This window comes from Corvus brachyrhynchos, unplaced genomic scaffold (assembly GCF_000691975.1).
Source record: "Corvus brachyrhynchos isolate BGI_N302 unplaced genomic scaffold, ASM69197v1 scaffold101, whole genome shotgun sequence".
NCBI classification, from domain to species: Eukaryota; Metazoa; Chordata; class Aves; order Passeriformes; family Corvidae; genus Corvus; species Corvus brachyrhynchos.
This window is the reverse complement of record NW_008237239.1, coordinates 17,177,740-17,191,025: the sequence shown is the minus strand read 5'-3', so window position 1 is coordinate 17,191,025 and position 13,286 is coordinate 17,177,740. Positions and strand designations below refer to the sequence as shown.

Sequence of the window (13,286 nt, the reverse complement as noted above, 5' to 3'; positions counted from 1 at the left end):
GGCCAGGTTGGATGCAGCTCTGGTCTAGTGGAACTTGTTCCTGTCCATGGCAGGGGGTTGGAACTAGATCATCTTAAAGTCCCTTCCAAACCCAAATCATTCTGTGTTCCATACAGAATAAAAAAGGGGAAAAGCACACTAATTTTTTTTTTTTTAGCAGCTTTCCATTGTCTGCTGCACTGTCTGACTTCCCCCAGCTCCAGCTGCATGTTCAAAGTAAAGAAATCAGATGGATTTTGCTCTTGGCAATCTTAAAATAAGTATGTATGTCACTTACCCCTTCATGGCTGCACACCACTGACTCCAGCACTGCTGCCACTGCTTTCCCAGATAGATTCCACAAGGCAAACCTGAGCCCAGGTGATAAACTGAGCCAGGTTATCAGCAGTGCCACAGAACTCTCAGCAAGTGTTTAAATTTTATCTGCTTTCAGTATCCCCCCAGGGGCTGATAAGGCCTGGCAGCTTCTTTGAGCACAGTCGCTCCCAGAATGGGTCCTCTGAGAGCGCACAGCCAACACTGCCCCTCTGCTTAAAAAACAAGAGTCTTGCTCTGATGGAGATCCCAGCTGAGCACTTGGACAGGTGTTTAGGTTGCACAGCTCAGTACAGTTTCTCCAGCTAGAGAGCAGTAACACACAGGTTGTCTGCAAGCAAGGTTCAGCACAGACCTTCTGCTCCATCAGACCTAGTGCCCAAGAGCTGCTCCTATTTGAATTGGCTTTTGAAGGACTTCAGTGTGTGCCTTTGCATGTCAAGTAAACTCAGCCTTTTCTTAAAACCACTTCCAGAGCTGAGCAGATACTTTGAGAATTCCACAAAAACCATGAGGTATTTTTCCAGACTTTTTACAACTAAGTTTAGAGTGATGGATCTATTTGTCTTGCTGGTTCGCTTCATGGATTAATTACACAGTAACCTGCCCCCCTAACCAGGATGTTTGTGACTCACATTTCTGAGCACATGAACATGAACTGGAAAAGATTTAGTTCTGCTAACACGCAGCCTAGGCTATGGCAAACCATCATTGGACAGCTTGAGGTCTATTAAACAGAAATAAAGGACAACTGAGGAAATTAGACTTCATGTTACCTTTCCTTGAGGTAACTGCAAGGATGATATTCTGCTTTACCTTAAATAAACCCAAGGAATGGAGTTATTATGGACCACCAAACTGCACCACTGTAAACACAGTGGAACATAATTTTTCAGTGAGTGAAGTCTTTATGTTTGAAAGGATCTAGGACATTGTTGGTACTCTTGTTGTCTCCCACGATTTTCTTGCAGTCCAACTATCACAGTGGCTTTTGATCTTTTACCAAAAACCTAAAGCTTTCAAAGCACGCAGGAAGCTGGCCCTGTAGCCCATGGTATGTGAAGAGATGGAGAAGGTATTTTCCAAGTCTGAACTTAATGTCTATTGCTTTGTTTCGTGCAGCCAGAGGACACTGCACTCTTACCCATCTGTTTTGGTTTTTTTTAGTCCTACATGTCTATGTGCAAAATCTTGAAAAAATGAAGAGATTCAGTTGCCACTTTTAACTTATGCCAAAGCGATGTAGGTAGGTCTGCTGAAAATAACTGTCCATGACCCAGTAAAAGTAATTGTGGCTGCTATGATTGAGGAATTGTCATCCTACATAATCTCTTGAAGACAAACCTCAATTAGCAGTGAATGAAGCTGGTTTTTGGAACTCAACAGTAAAGAGGCTATGAGGGTTAGCACGTCAGTGAAGCACAATAATTATTTCACTGTGCTTATTATCTAGTGCCTAAAGAAAGTGAGAACAGTCACCTGTTAAACAAGCAGTGATAAGCTGCCAGAGCAATTCTGTGTACTAGAGAAGATACAATTCTCTACAATACTGCTCCTGGAGGAAAGGGGAATTTCAGCCAGCCTTGGTGTCTCATGCATAACAGTCCAAGGGCAAAGGGGAGGTGCTTCAGCTTTACAGAGTGTCAGAAAAATGAGAGGTTCCCACCCAAACTCTTCAGTGTGATGTACCACAGGCTGCTCCATGTCTTTGTTTTGCACAAACAAAGGTGGAAGATAGTCTCCACCTGATGTTTAGCTCAGGCTACAATTTCCTGTGGTTTGATTTTATCAGTGTCCATAAGTATCCAAAAGTCAGTATCAAAAGGAAGGATCCAGGCTCTTCTCAGTGGTGCCAAGCAATAGGACAAGAGGCAACGGGCAGAAACTGATGCACAAAAGTTCCACCTAAATATGAAGAACTTCTTCTTTACTGTGCAGGTGACTGTGCACTGGAACAGGTTCACCAGAGAGGCTGTGGAGTGTCCCTCACTGGGGATATTCAAGAACCACCTGGACCCAGTCCTGTGCCCTGTGCTCTGGGATGACCCTGCTTGAGCAGGGAGGTTGGACCAGACGTCCCAGTGCGGTCCCTTGCGGCCTGACCCATTCTGTGATTTTCTGAAGTCAATGTGATGAGCTGTGGCCCACAGGGGAGAGTGGCATTCCTCAGGCCAGGTTATTGTTGAATACTGGGACTTGATTGTACTCCACAACCAGGGCTCATTCGCAGTCCATCTGCACAGAAACACCTGGAGAACACGCAACCACCAAGTACCTTGCCTTCATTCACAGTCCCATCTCGTGCAGCTCCAGCCTTAACACACACCCTCTACACACCTAAGCCTTGCTCATCTCCTTTCCCCTTCCAACCATTCCTGTTCCCTGGTCTGCCTGACCAAGAACAGTCACTTGCCATGCTGACACCATCCTTCCCTTCACTGTAGCTGGCACCTCCTCAGCTCTTTTTGCTTCGAGGCTTCATGCCAGTCTGCTGTGGCAAATGACACACACCTGTGCCACAAGCTGAATCCAAACTTCATTGCTAGGCTTGACTGCTCACATCCTGGTTCTAACAATCCCAAACAGGTATTTAGCAGCTGGGGAGCCAAGAGGCACTAACCCCTGCTTCACCTACACTGAGCAGTGCTGTGTGCTCCCGCACATGGTGCGGTCACACTGCAGTATCCAGCTCCTTTCTCCGCTGGGGGCACCTTCTCCATGCACTATCCCAGAAGTGGCTCTGACAGCACACAGGCAACCCATGAATTGAGGATACTTGAAAACGAACAACAATAAAGAAAAGTGAAGAAAATTAAAATCTGTAGTTGGAAAGGGCCTTCAAGGATTACCAAAGTCCAGCTCCTGGCCCTGCCAAGGGCAGCCCCAAGAATCACACTATGTGCCTGAGAGCATTGTCCAAACACTTCCTGAACTCTCGCAGGCTTGCATCTGTAGGTTAATATCCTCGTCCCACACCAGGAAAGCAAATACAAGTGAAGATTCTGGCTCCAGAATCCAACTATTGTCATGACGAGTAAGCAGATTTGTTACAGAAAAGGCCCAGTGTGTGAAACCCTTACTGAGTTTACCAATTTCTTCAGGTAAAATGCAAAGATAATTACTAGTAACAGTGACATTCTAAGCTGAGATTGTTAACACAATGTAGATGATGTAAAAATATAAACATTTGTGAGGTATGAATACTGCCTCTCTTCCAGCTGAAGACTGATACACATGTAGGCTTTATGCCTGCATCACTTTTTAGAATCTTTTGTCCAAAAGAAAGATTTGCATGTGTAGCCCTCAGCCCTGCAGCTACCCAGCACAGAGAATTTCTCATGGATCTTGAATGAGAAAAAGGCAATTTAAGGGGCTAGGGATAGACCAGAAATGAACACCCTGTGGAAGCCCTTTTTGAAACATTTGCCATTTTCAGAGGCAAGATCCAGGAATCTCTTGTCTTCTTATTGAGCAGCAGAGTGATGCCTTTGGAAGGCTGTTTTTCTCCTTAGGATGCAGAAGCAGAATCTTTCTTGGGTTTTTTGAAGGGAGAGCAGACTTGGAGGAAAATGTACCCACCACAAATCTTAAGCAACCCAGAAATTTATGCTTTTAACAACTGCTATTCTCATACATAGTCTTCTGCAAGAACTATTGGTACAATAAATGCTGTAAAAAAAAAGTTTTGGTATTATACTCTCAGACATGACCTTGCACAGACTTGAGTAAACATTCATATTTTTAAACCCATTTTTCCCTATTTTCATACACATCTGGAAAAAAAAGGTAGTCTGTAAACATCTTTTTCATCTAATCATAAGGGTAGCAAAACTGAGTCTGATGACCACTTACATCTGATGGTTCTGCTCTCTTACAAATATCCTCTGGTTAGCTACATATATTCCTGAACTCAGAGGTAGGATTAAAGAAGACAATCATCAGTATTAACTAGATATGAGATCCTGGGAACAGTAGTCAAAATTAAATGCTGAAACAGAAAACAAAAAAAAAAAATTCACAAATAAATATTACACCTTAAGAAAGTTTGATTCATTAGAAGTTTATACTTTCATTTTCTTCCTCTAGAGTTAAAAAACAATTAACATTTTTAAGTACACAATTTAAAAAACAGTGGTTCATGACTGACATGTTTTCAGTCAATTTTCTAAATGGCTTTAACAAAATCAAACGCAATTCCTACAATTACAGCAATTCAACAGTCATATGAAGATATTGATAGTTCAATGTTCTAACTCATGCTCTCAACTTCACAAAATGGCCCTCTTTGATCACATAATTGATTTAAGTGTCATCTGTGAACCATGTTGTACTCAGATGCACACCTGTTTTAGGATTCCAGCCGTATTCTTCTAAGAGGCTTTACAGGAGTAAATCAGGGGTTTTGATCTATGGCCTCTCCCTAACAGGAATGCAGATGGCAGTTTCTCATTGCAAAGACAGCCCCATTTCCAAATTAGCCCAATCAACAGCTGCCTAATGAGAGGTAACAGGATCTATACCACACTATTTGTGTTATGTAAATGCTGATGTGCTGCTGAAACAGTAGTGGAAAAAATGTGTTTGGCCAGAAGCAAAAAAATCAGCTCTTTTTCCTTCCACTTCTTTAACTTAATGAAGAGACACACACTTAACTAATTGCTTTGGCAGGCCAACAGGCTCCCTGTGCTTAATAATACCATTAGGAATCCCACAAGCTTTCAGCTTCTAATACTAAGAACCTTCAACATGTGCTTTTTAAGAGTGAACCTCAAAATTCTTTTTCTTTTCCAAAGATGCTTTTTCTCTCACTTCTTCCCACTAGTTGCTGCATCAGGCATAACAATACACAAATAAGCAACATGCACTTCAAACTGGGCACTTGTCATCCCAGGAAAACTTAATCTTACAGAGCACCCTGCTGACAAAATGGCATTCAGAGCAACTCTGAGTTCACAAATAATAGAAAACTAATTCCCCTACATGACTGCTTCAGGCTTGCCACATACACTCACCTGCACCTTTTCAAAGCTCAATGGCTCTTTGTTTTACAGGTCTGAGTTGTGAGCATGCATCAAAATTCCACCTTCCTACTTAAAACAGAAAATGAAGAACCTAAACATCAGATTGGATCATATTTGTCCTTCTTCATATTTAATTAGATTCCTCTTTTAGGCTAGGGCAATACTCTTTTTCCAAATCTATTAATCCATAAAAAAGAAACAAGCACACAAGCACTTGAAAGATGGCTGGCTTGTGTCCTGGAGGCCACTTTTTAAAAAAGTATAATCATATAACATTTAAAGAAAAGATAACACTGCCATAATTCAACTAGTTTTCTCCCTTATTTGTTTTATGCAGTAGGAAATATAATTATCAGCTTCCTACAAATGGCTGACATTTTGGTTAGATTGGAGCAGGACAGGGGGTAACCAGAGATGTAAATATAGAACCAGTAAGGATGCTAACATGCTCAAACTGCAGCTTCCCAAACATCTGCTTAGCAGCCTAACTTTCTACACAAAGGGATTCACTGAGCCACAGAGGAGCTGTGCATGAGCCCTACAACATTGGCCTGGACAGCAGCTTGAACAGGGCAGGCTCAACATCAGATCACTCCCTACAGCTTTTCTTCCCCTCCAATGTGCACAAAGTCTCTGACACAGTGAACATCCAGTTCCTTTAGTCAAAGTGGAAATTCTACTGCTACGTCAGCAAATGCGTCACTACTCTACAGCCTCAGTGTTACAGTATTCTTCACAGGAGAAAAAACTGACTGCTCAAACTGTCAAGCAGAGGTCACAAACTAAACAAACCCACAGCCTTACACATCATTACCTGGCATCCCCACCTCCAGACTAGAGTATCATTTTGTCAGCTCACAATCCTCCTTCTAATACTGCTCCAATCTCAAGAGACAGTAGCAATCTTCAGGACACAACTGCAAGGAAAGAAACACTTCTAAAAACTACCTCTGAACACAGACAGGGCAAGTTGATTAGGACCAAAGGAGAGTGGATCCAGGGAGGATTAGGACCAAAGGAGAGTGGCAGAGCCCTGCCATCTGCATTCCATGACCATTCGTAAAGGCAGCTCTGTGACAAACATACTTTGTGCTTAGCATGACTGTTTTTGTGGTTCTTTATAGGCACTAAATGCATCTAACATACGATGCAAACCGCTGTGCGTGATTTTGGATTCCAATACTGCAGTTGATGTGAAATTTTAGGAGGTGTGATGCTCACAGTAGCGCTGTGAAGTCTGTCTTGGACCAGTTTCTTCTACCACAGCCTCCAGAAAAACTGAAGATGTGGTTACTACAGGTATGCCAGTAGATTACGTGATCTGAAAAGACTGGCACTTCACAGCCCCAAAGAACCTCCTGCACCTTAAAAAGTACAAAAAATATTGCAAGGAAGAAGAAAAAGTTATGTTGGTGACTGTGTACATGGAAAAACAATTTGCATATCAAAGTGAAAAAGCATCTTCTGATCAAAATCTCTTTCACTCCCAGACCATCTTGTACACAGGGTCTCCAACTTGAATTGTTCCGGTTTTGTTAACAGCAAAGTATTTCCCAAAGAGAGGGCTGGTTTTGTAGATGTGTTTCTCAGAGGGGTCACATAAGCGGTAACTGCAGAGAGAAAGCCTTTCTTTAGAATCAGTGGTAGCAAAATCTAAACATTAAAATATCAGTGATGAAAGAGAGGACATGCAAATAATGATGTCTTGGTCATCATACTAGGCTAAAAGTTAAATAAATGTTGTAATTAAGGGAACCAAGCAGCTCAAATAGAGAAAAAAAAGCCTGACTGTATTCACATATTCATGTCTAATATATACACAAAAATCTTCATAAAAAGAAAAGTCAAAGTTAGACCTTTAGATACCTTAAATACCTGTTACCCCAAGCTTTCATCATAGCAGGCATGAAAGAGACAGGGAATGTGAAATTTGCAAGAAGGAAGAGAACTTCCTGAATTTTCTTACCATATAGAATTTCAAGTAGATTGGAAGCCAATATATACAGACCTTTACACTGCATTATTATGTCCCACATACACTCCAAACCACTTTTAAAACACTAGTCTAACATCTGCTGGGGTCTAGCCTAAATCCTCTCCCACAGTCTAACAAACAGTGGTATTTTTATAACCTTTTCAATGTTTCCAAGGGCTCCTTCCTGTCGATGACCCCAGTGTCTGGATTAACAGTGGTTAAAATACACCTGCAATGACAGACAGTGCCAAATCAGTCAGGGCTTCTTATCATAAACCTCTTTGTTCCTATGTAAAATAAAGGTCCCAAAAGTTTACCTGCCACAACACACGGTCCCTTTCATCTCCACATCACCAATAAGAATATCCTCCCAGGTGTCCTGAGGGAAGTAAACATTAGGCACAGATTAGACACACCTACATGCAATCACTTTTCCAGGAGTGGCACCATCATTCATAAATAGCTGCACCATTCCAGATGAACACCTTTACTTGCACCTTCAAAATATGCACAGTTACACTACAGCACTGTTTTAATGAAAACCCTACTGCCACTGTATTTATCCAGTTCAGGACACACTAATAATTACATCTGAAAAGAGAGACACACAAGTAATCAATCCTGTTCTGCAACATGCACTTGTCTGAAGCACTGAACCTAAAACAATTTATTCTTACTGTATAGGTGATAATTAGATCTGTGACCTCTGGTAAATCAACAGTTTTGCAGAAAGGAAATTTTTGGTGGAAGTAAGGTTTTGCTTCTCATTTACACAAGCTTTCTATTGCAAAGCCTCTTGGGAGATAAAAAATCTATTCCTGCTTTAGGAACTTCTTCAATTTGAGAAATAATCACTCACAGACCTGTGTCCTCCATCAATGTTTCATGTGCACTGATGTGAGCTGAAGCTTTATCTCCCTCTGGAATTGAGTTGTAAAAATCACAGACTAGCAGCTTTCCTCGCCCTTGTAGGCACCATCACATAAGGAAACTAAGTTACAAAGAAACACAACCAAGCCTTCAAAAAGACATTTCAGACAGTTATTTTACCTCCTCAAAAGCACTGCAATCTGTCACAAAAATATTTGGCCTGAAGTTCTGTATCTTAGCTTTCTTTTCCAGCCTGGTATTTAAATCATCCATTGAAGCTTCAGAGATGATCAAGATTGGGCTGCAGTCAGGATAGGCAACCTATAGAAACAAACACCAACAAATCGTAAGGTTGCTGAAAGAGCAAGGGAGAAAAGTTACTGCATGGCAAAAGACAGGTGTTGGAAACAGCGGCCTTTTAGGCTGCTCCATTCAGGTTTTGCTTTTCCTGAAAATATGTTAACAAGGAAAACAACATGCTTTATCCTATTACAGTAACCATGGCAATTTTTGTGTGCTCAAATTGCATTATCACAACACCAGAGGGAGTTCCACACCCGGAACAGCAATATTCAATTACAGCTTTCCACTCATCAGTCTGGGATGCCTGTGCAGTGGGAGGGCCATATTAGCAAACAAGGCCAATGAACAGTATTCAAAAACCTCTAAACCTCCGAGAAGTGGAGCTCCACAGAGGTGGGGGGAGAAAACAAAAAAGAGAGACATTTTGGTAAGAATTTTAGTGTATAACCCTCCTGCCTTTCTCTTATATTATTCTTACTCCATTCTTGTTCATGCCTTCCAACCACAAGATGATGAGTATTGAAATAATGATCCAAAAAATTCTGCCTCTTTTCTTGCTACAATTTCTGAACATCACCCACCCCTCCTAATCTGATGTCCCTTTTGCCAAAACATTGTGTTTGTATTGGTCTCAGTGCCCTTACATAACAAATGCGTATCTATAAAAGTCTATAATTGAATAATAATACAATATTGTACAATAACAAGCAAGACACTGATGCCCTATAGAAAATAACATCACTATGGCAAGGTACTCACAATTTTAAGCTGTTTAAAAACCTTACATCTGATACAATTCAAACCATCTTCACCTGAGAGAGCTGTTCAGGAAAAAAGAAGGGCAGCAGTTGCTCAAATGACACAAGTATGTCACAGCACAGCATCTCATTTCCATACCTGCATTAAATTTCTCTAAAATCATACCTTCAAGCCTCTTCCCACAGAAGGAGAGAGATAAAACTTCTGTAACCTTCTCTGTTATTCCTAGGCCTACAACTATAAGGCTGGGTTGAGCATCATTCCTTTAAACAAAACACGAAGTAACAACTTGTATCAGTACACTCCCAGACCTAACAAGAGTTAGGGAGTGGAGTCTTTCTATGCAACACAGATTACACCATCAAAACATCTTTAAAGATGTAACTTTTTTCTATTCACTGAGACACAAAAGGGTATTGTATTCTGCAATGTAATAACTCCTCTTCAAGTATCAGTTTCAGACTCTTTAGCTGTGAATGGTCAATAGCTTAAAACAGATTTAAAGTAAAACTTAAGCAAGTCACCTCATCACAGAAAAGAATACTCACATGGTTTTAGTACACAGCTACACACCTTGCTAAACTGGGCTCAATCATCAATGATGGAAGGGGCAGGTTCTGGTGGGTGGGCAGAAATGGTTAAAAGGACACACTTCTGAGAAAAAGAGCATTCGTTTACCTCATCTGTGTTTCGGAAAAGGGCTATAGTGTCCTTTGACTTTCTTGGCACCATGGAGGGCTCGAAGTGCACCAGTCGACAGGGCTCTGAGTTCAGGAAGGTGGTGATCCACTGAGCCACTTCATCACCACAGTCCCTTCCTTGGATATCCTGTCCAAACACCCTGGAGAGTTACAACACAACAGCAAGTTAGCTGGAAACATGAAGGTTCAAGGAAGCTTCTTATTCGAAGGTAAAGAACATGTTTTAACAGTGGTAGCAATATACAGAAAACAAAACATTTCCAGTGGGCAATCTCCTCGTGGCCACTGTGTTTTGAAAGCTAAGGAACATGGACACGACCAGACAATACCAGCTGGTGAAAGAATGAGCTCTGAACCAGTGTTAATGTGCCCAGAGAGAACTGTCACATCAGTGACAGTAACAAACGTACCTGTTTGTCCTACTTTGAGGAAAAAAAGGGTCTGCTCTTGCATTTGCATGTGACTGCTATACCAAAAAAATTCTACAGAGAAATTAACTGAAAGGTAACTAATTTCAGAAAATTAATGATAGTTTGAAACAATGTGATTAGTTACCACAACTGATACATACAAATGCTATTAATTAAAAGTGTCCCTAACTGTTAAGGAAACTTTCCTTCAGATTTTAGTGCTATAAAAATTTATCCAGAGATGAGTGAGACTCTTCAGCTCAGATTTCACATACAGAATAGCTCAGTATCTTAAGAGAGGTTAAAGATTTGTAATGGAAATAAAGTCCATGGGCCACAAAAAGCAACCGCCAGTAGGATAGAAACAATGTTACGCAAGAAACACTTTCCTGGCAAGAAAAGCTAAGCCTTGACTCAAACTTTCAATAAACTTTAACAGCAATCACGAGTAGTTTTGTTACACTCTTCAAAGTCGCCATTTTGACCCAAATGCACTGCAGTTTCCTATCCGCAATCAAATCCTGGGCAGCTTAAAGCATAGGGATGCCCATGCAGTTCATCTAGAGTGAGCCCAGCTCCTAGGAGCCTTTCTTTACTCACCTGGGGCAGTGATCATTAGGGTGCTGGCATCAATATCCCGGCTCCATCTGCTCGCATTCCTGTCTACCCTGTGACACAGACTGGGATCAAATGCCACTGCCCCAGACAGCATTCAATTGCCTTTTTCCTCCCTCCATCCCACAGTTCCTGCATGCCTTCTGACTGGCAGGACAACAGAGGCAAGGCTCTTACAGCTTCCAACACTACTGCTTCCCACTCAGGAAGCAGATCTATCCTAAGCACTCAGTGGTACAGGGATCGCTGGGAATGGATCACACAATTTAAGTGTTAGAACATACACTGACAAAGGGCACAAAAGAAGAGCACGAGGTTTCTTAGCCAGGGGGCTCTAGAAACCCTCTAGCATTTACACAATAAGAAAATGTACCTATACAATGGCTTTGGTCCTATATTTGACTCTCCCAAGAACAGGATTTTTGAATATCCACATAAAATTTGCAAGTAACTTAGCAGTTTTCAAGATCAGCACATGCACAGCCATGTGCAGCCAGAGGCACTATGGCACTGCTTTAGCTCCAACCTATGGGGCAAGAGCTCCCATGAGCACCCACCCGAAGGAAGGCAAGAAAGAAAAAAAAAAGACAGACCAGAAGAACAAATCACTGAGATCTAAAACTGGAAAATACGAGAAATCCAAGCCAACTTTTCATTACTGAAATGTATTAGGCTATTTAAACATTTTTCTAATGGCACAGCAAATTTTAGAAAAATGACATCTTGCAAACTGCATGGCTTTGCAGTGCATGTCATTGGCTAACATATAGGCATTATGCATTCTGTTCCATTTCTCCATGAGAAATGCTACCATTTGGAACTTGCACCTGCCCTGTATAAACAGAGATACTGAGCTATGCTGATCAAGGGTTTCCATAGCAACAGATTCATGCTAAAAGCAAGCAAATTCAGTTCCTTGCCAGCACTGTTTTAGTTACAATTACAGCAGCTGGTGCATTAACCATCTCTGCTATCCAAAGAACAAACACTTACCGTATCTTTGTAGGGCAATATACCACTTACAGTTTCCAAACACTTTTAGAAACTTACATATTAACTGACATTTTAGCAGAGAAAAAGGTTTTCCACTTCCTGCTGGCAGTTTTCCAGCATGGATTTCAATACCTGGATAAACTAACTAGGCCTGCACTCATACACCAAAACTCTAAGCACACAGCTAAATCACTGTTTGCAACCCATCCACCTGAAACTTCTTTGGGGTAGCACCTACAGGGAATGCCCTAAGTCCCTGGGATGCCCATCTTTCCCCTGTGACCACAGGGTGAGCCTTGGGCAACCAAGCTTTTAACTGAGGCACCTCAGTTAAATGCCTAAAGACAGAGGTCAGGGAATCTAAACTCCAACATCTCACCAGCTCTGAATGGCCAGTGTGCATCCAAAAATGCTGATGCACATAGTAGTTGTGACCAAGACACCCCAAAGCACATGACTGAGGTTCTGAGATGTGACTGCTCACGCAAGCAAAAGTGAAAACACTAGAAGTAAAAACAAATAAGCAAACACGACATTCTGTGAAGACAGAAGATCACAGTTCATTTGGCAGGTGTGTAACACATGGTCTTTGATACTGTGTCATCCTTTACTGAGATTTGTTTTCACCACTGCTGAGCAGCTTAAAAGCAGAGCTTTTGTTATGACAGCTATTCCTGGCCTCCTGTGTAACACATGGCAGGGGATTTCACAGAATTACAAAACAGTCTGGAATAGAAGCAACCTTAAAGACCACCTAGGACAACTCCCCTAACATAGGCTGGGGCACCTTCCACTAGACCATGGTGTTCAGAGCCCCATCCAACCTGACTTTGAACACTTCTAGGGATGGGGCATCCACATCTCCTGTGTGCAACCTGTGCCAGTGCCTCACCACCCACATAGTGATGAATTTCTTCCTAATAGCTAATCTAAACCTACTAACACCACTTCTTGTCTTGTCAGTACAGGCTCTGGTTTGAAGCCTATCTCCATTAAGCAGATGGTGAGAAATACCCACACAGAAAAGACATACCAGTACTGAACTTCTACACTCCAATTTCTTCATAAGAAAATGCAAAGCCTCACACAATCTTGGAAAGCAAAGCACATGAGAAAGACAGTTCTGAGAGAGAAGGAAGAGGGGAAAGAAAAAGCCTTCTTCAGTACCTGCAGTTGCGGACGGGGTTTTTCTCGGGGAGCTTTACAGGCACGCACATCTTCTCCATGTCCGCGGCCTCCAAGGTCAAGTGCCCGTCTTCACAGCTGACAGAAATAAGGACGAGCCGCGGCTCCTGGCGAGCTGTCACCATGTGCCCGTCCTCCC

General features: G+C 41.9%; 1 protein-coding gene across 1 annotated transcript; it reads right to left on the bottom strand.

Annotated features, from left to right (window-relative positions):
- Positions 1 to 4,199: 4,199 nt before the first annotated feature.
- Positions 4,200 to 13,280, bottom strand: MARC1 (mitochondrial amidoxime reducing component 1). Its single transcript, XM_017730064.1, has 6 exons — positions 13,130 to 13,280; positions 9,922 to 10,084; positions 8,362 to 8,502; positions 7,629 to 7,690; positions 7,469 to 7,540; positions 4,200 to 6,946 (listed from the first exon to the last, which is right to left on the bottom strand). The coding sequence occupies exons 1-6, from the start codon at positions 13,270 to 13,272 to the stop codon at positions 6,817 to 6,819; spliced, it is 711 nt and encodes a 236-aa protein (XP_017585553.1). The 5' UTR covers positions 13,273 to 13,280; the 3' UTR covers positions 4,200 to 6,816.
- Between the last annotated feature and the right edge of the window lie 6 nt (positions 13,281 to 13,286).

What these genes read in the sequence shown, in the direction of transcription:
- MARC1 (XM_017730064.1), bottom strand. Translation starts at nt 13,272, where the DNA reads ATGGTGACAGCTCGCCAGGAGCCGCGGCTCGTCCTTATTTCTGTCAGC. An exon ending in AACCCCGTCCGCAACTGCAG is followed by an intron (nt 10,085 to 13,129) that starts GTACTGAAGAAG and finishes GTAACTCTCCAG; the next exon opens with GGTGTTTGGACAGGATATCC. An exon ending in ATTGCAGTGCTTTTGAGGAG is followed by an intron (nt 7,691 to 8,361) that starts GTAAAATAACTG and finishes TACTTCCCTCAG; the next exon opens with GACACCTGGGAGGATATTCT.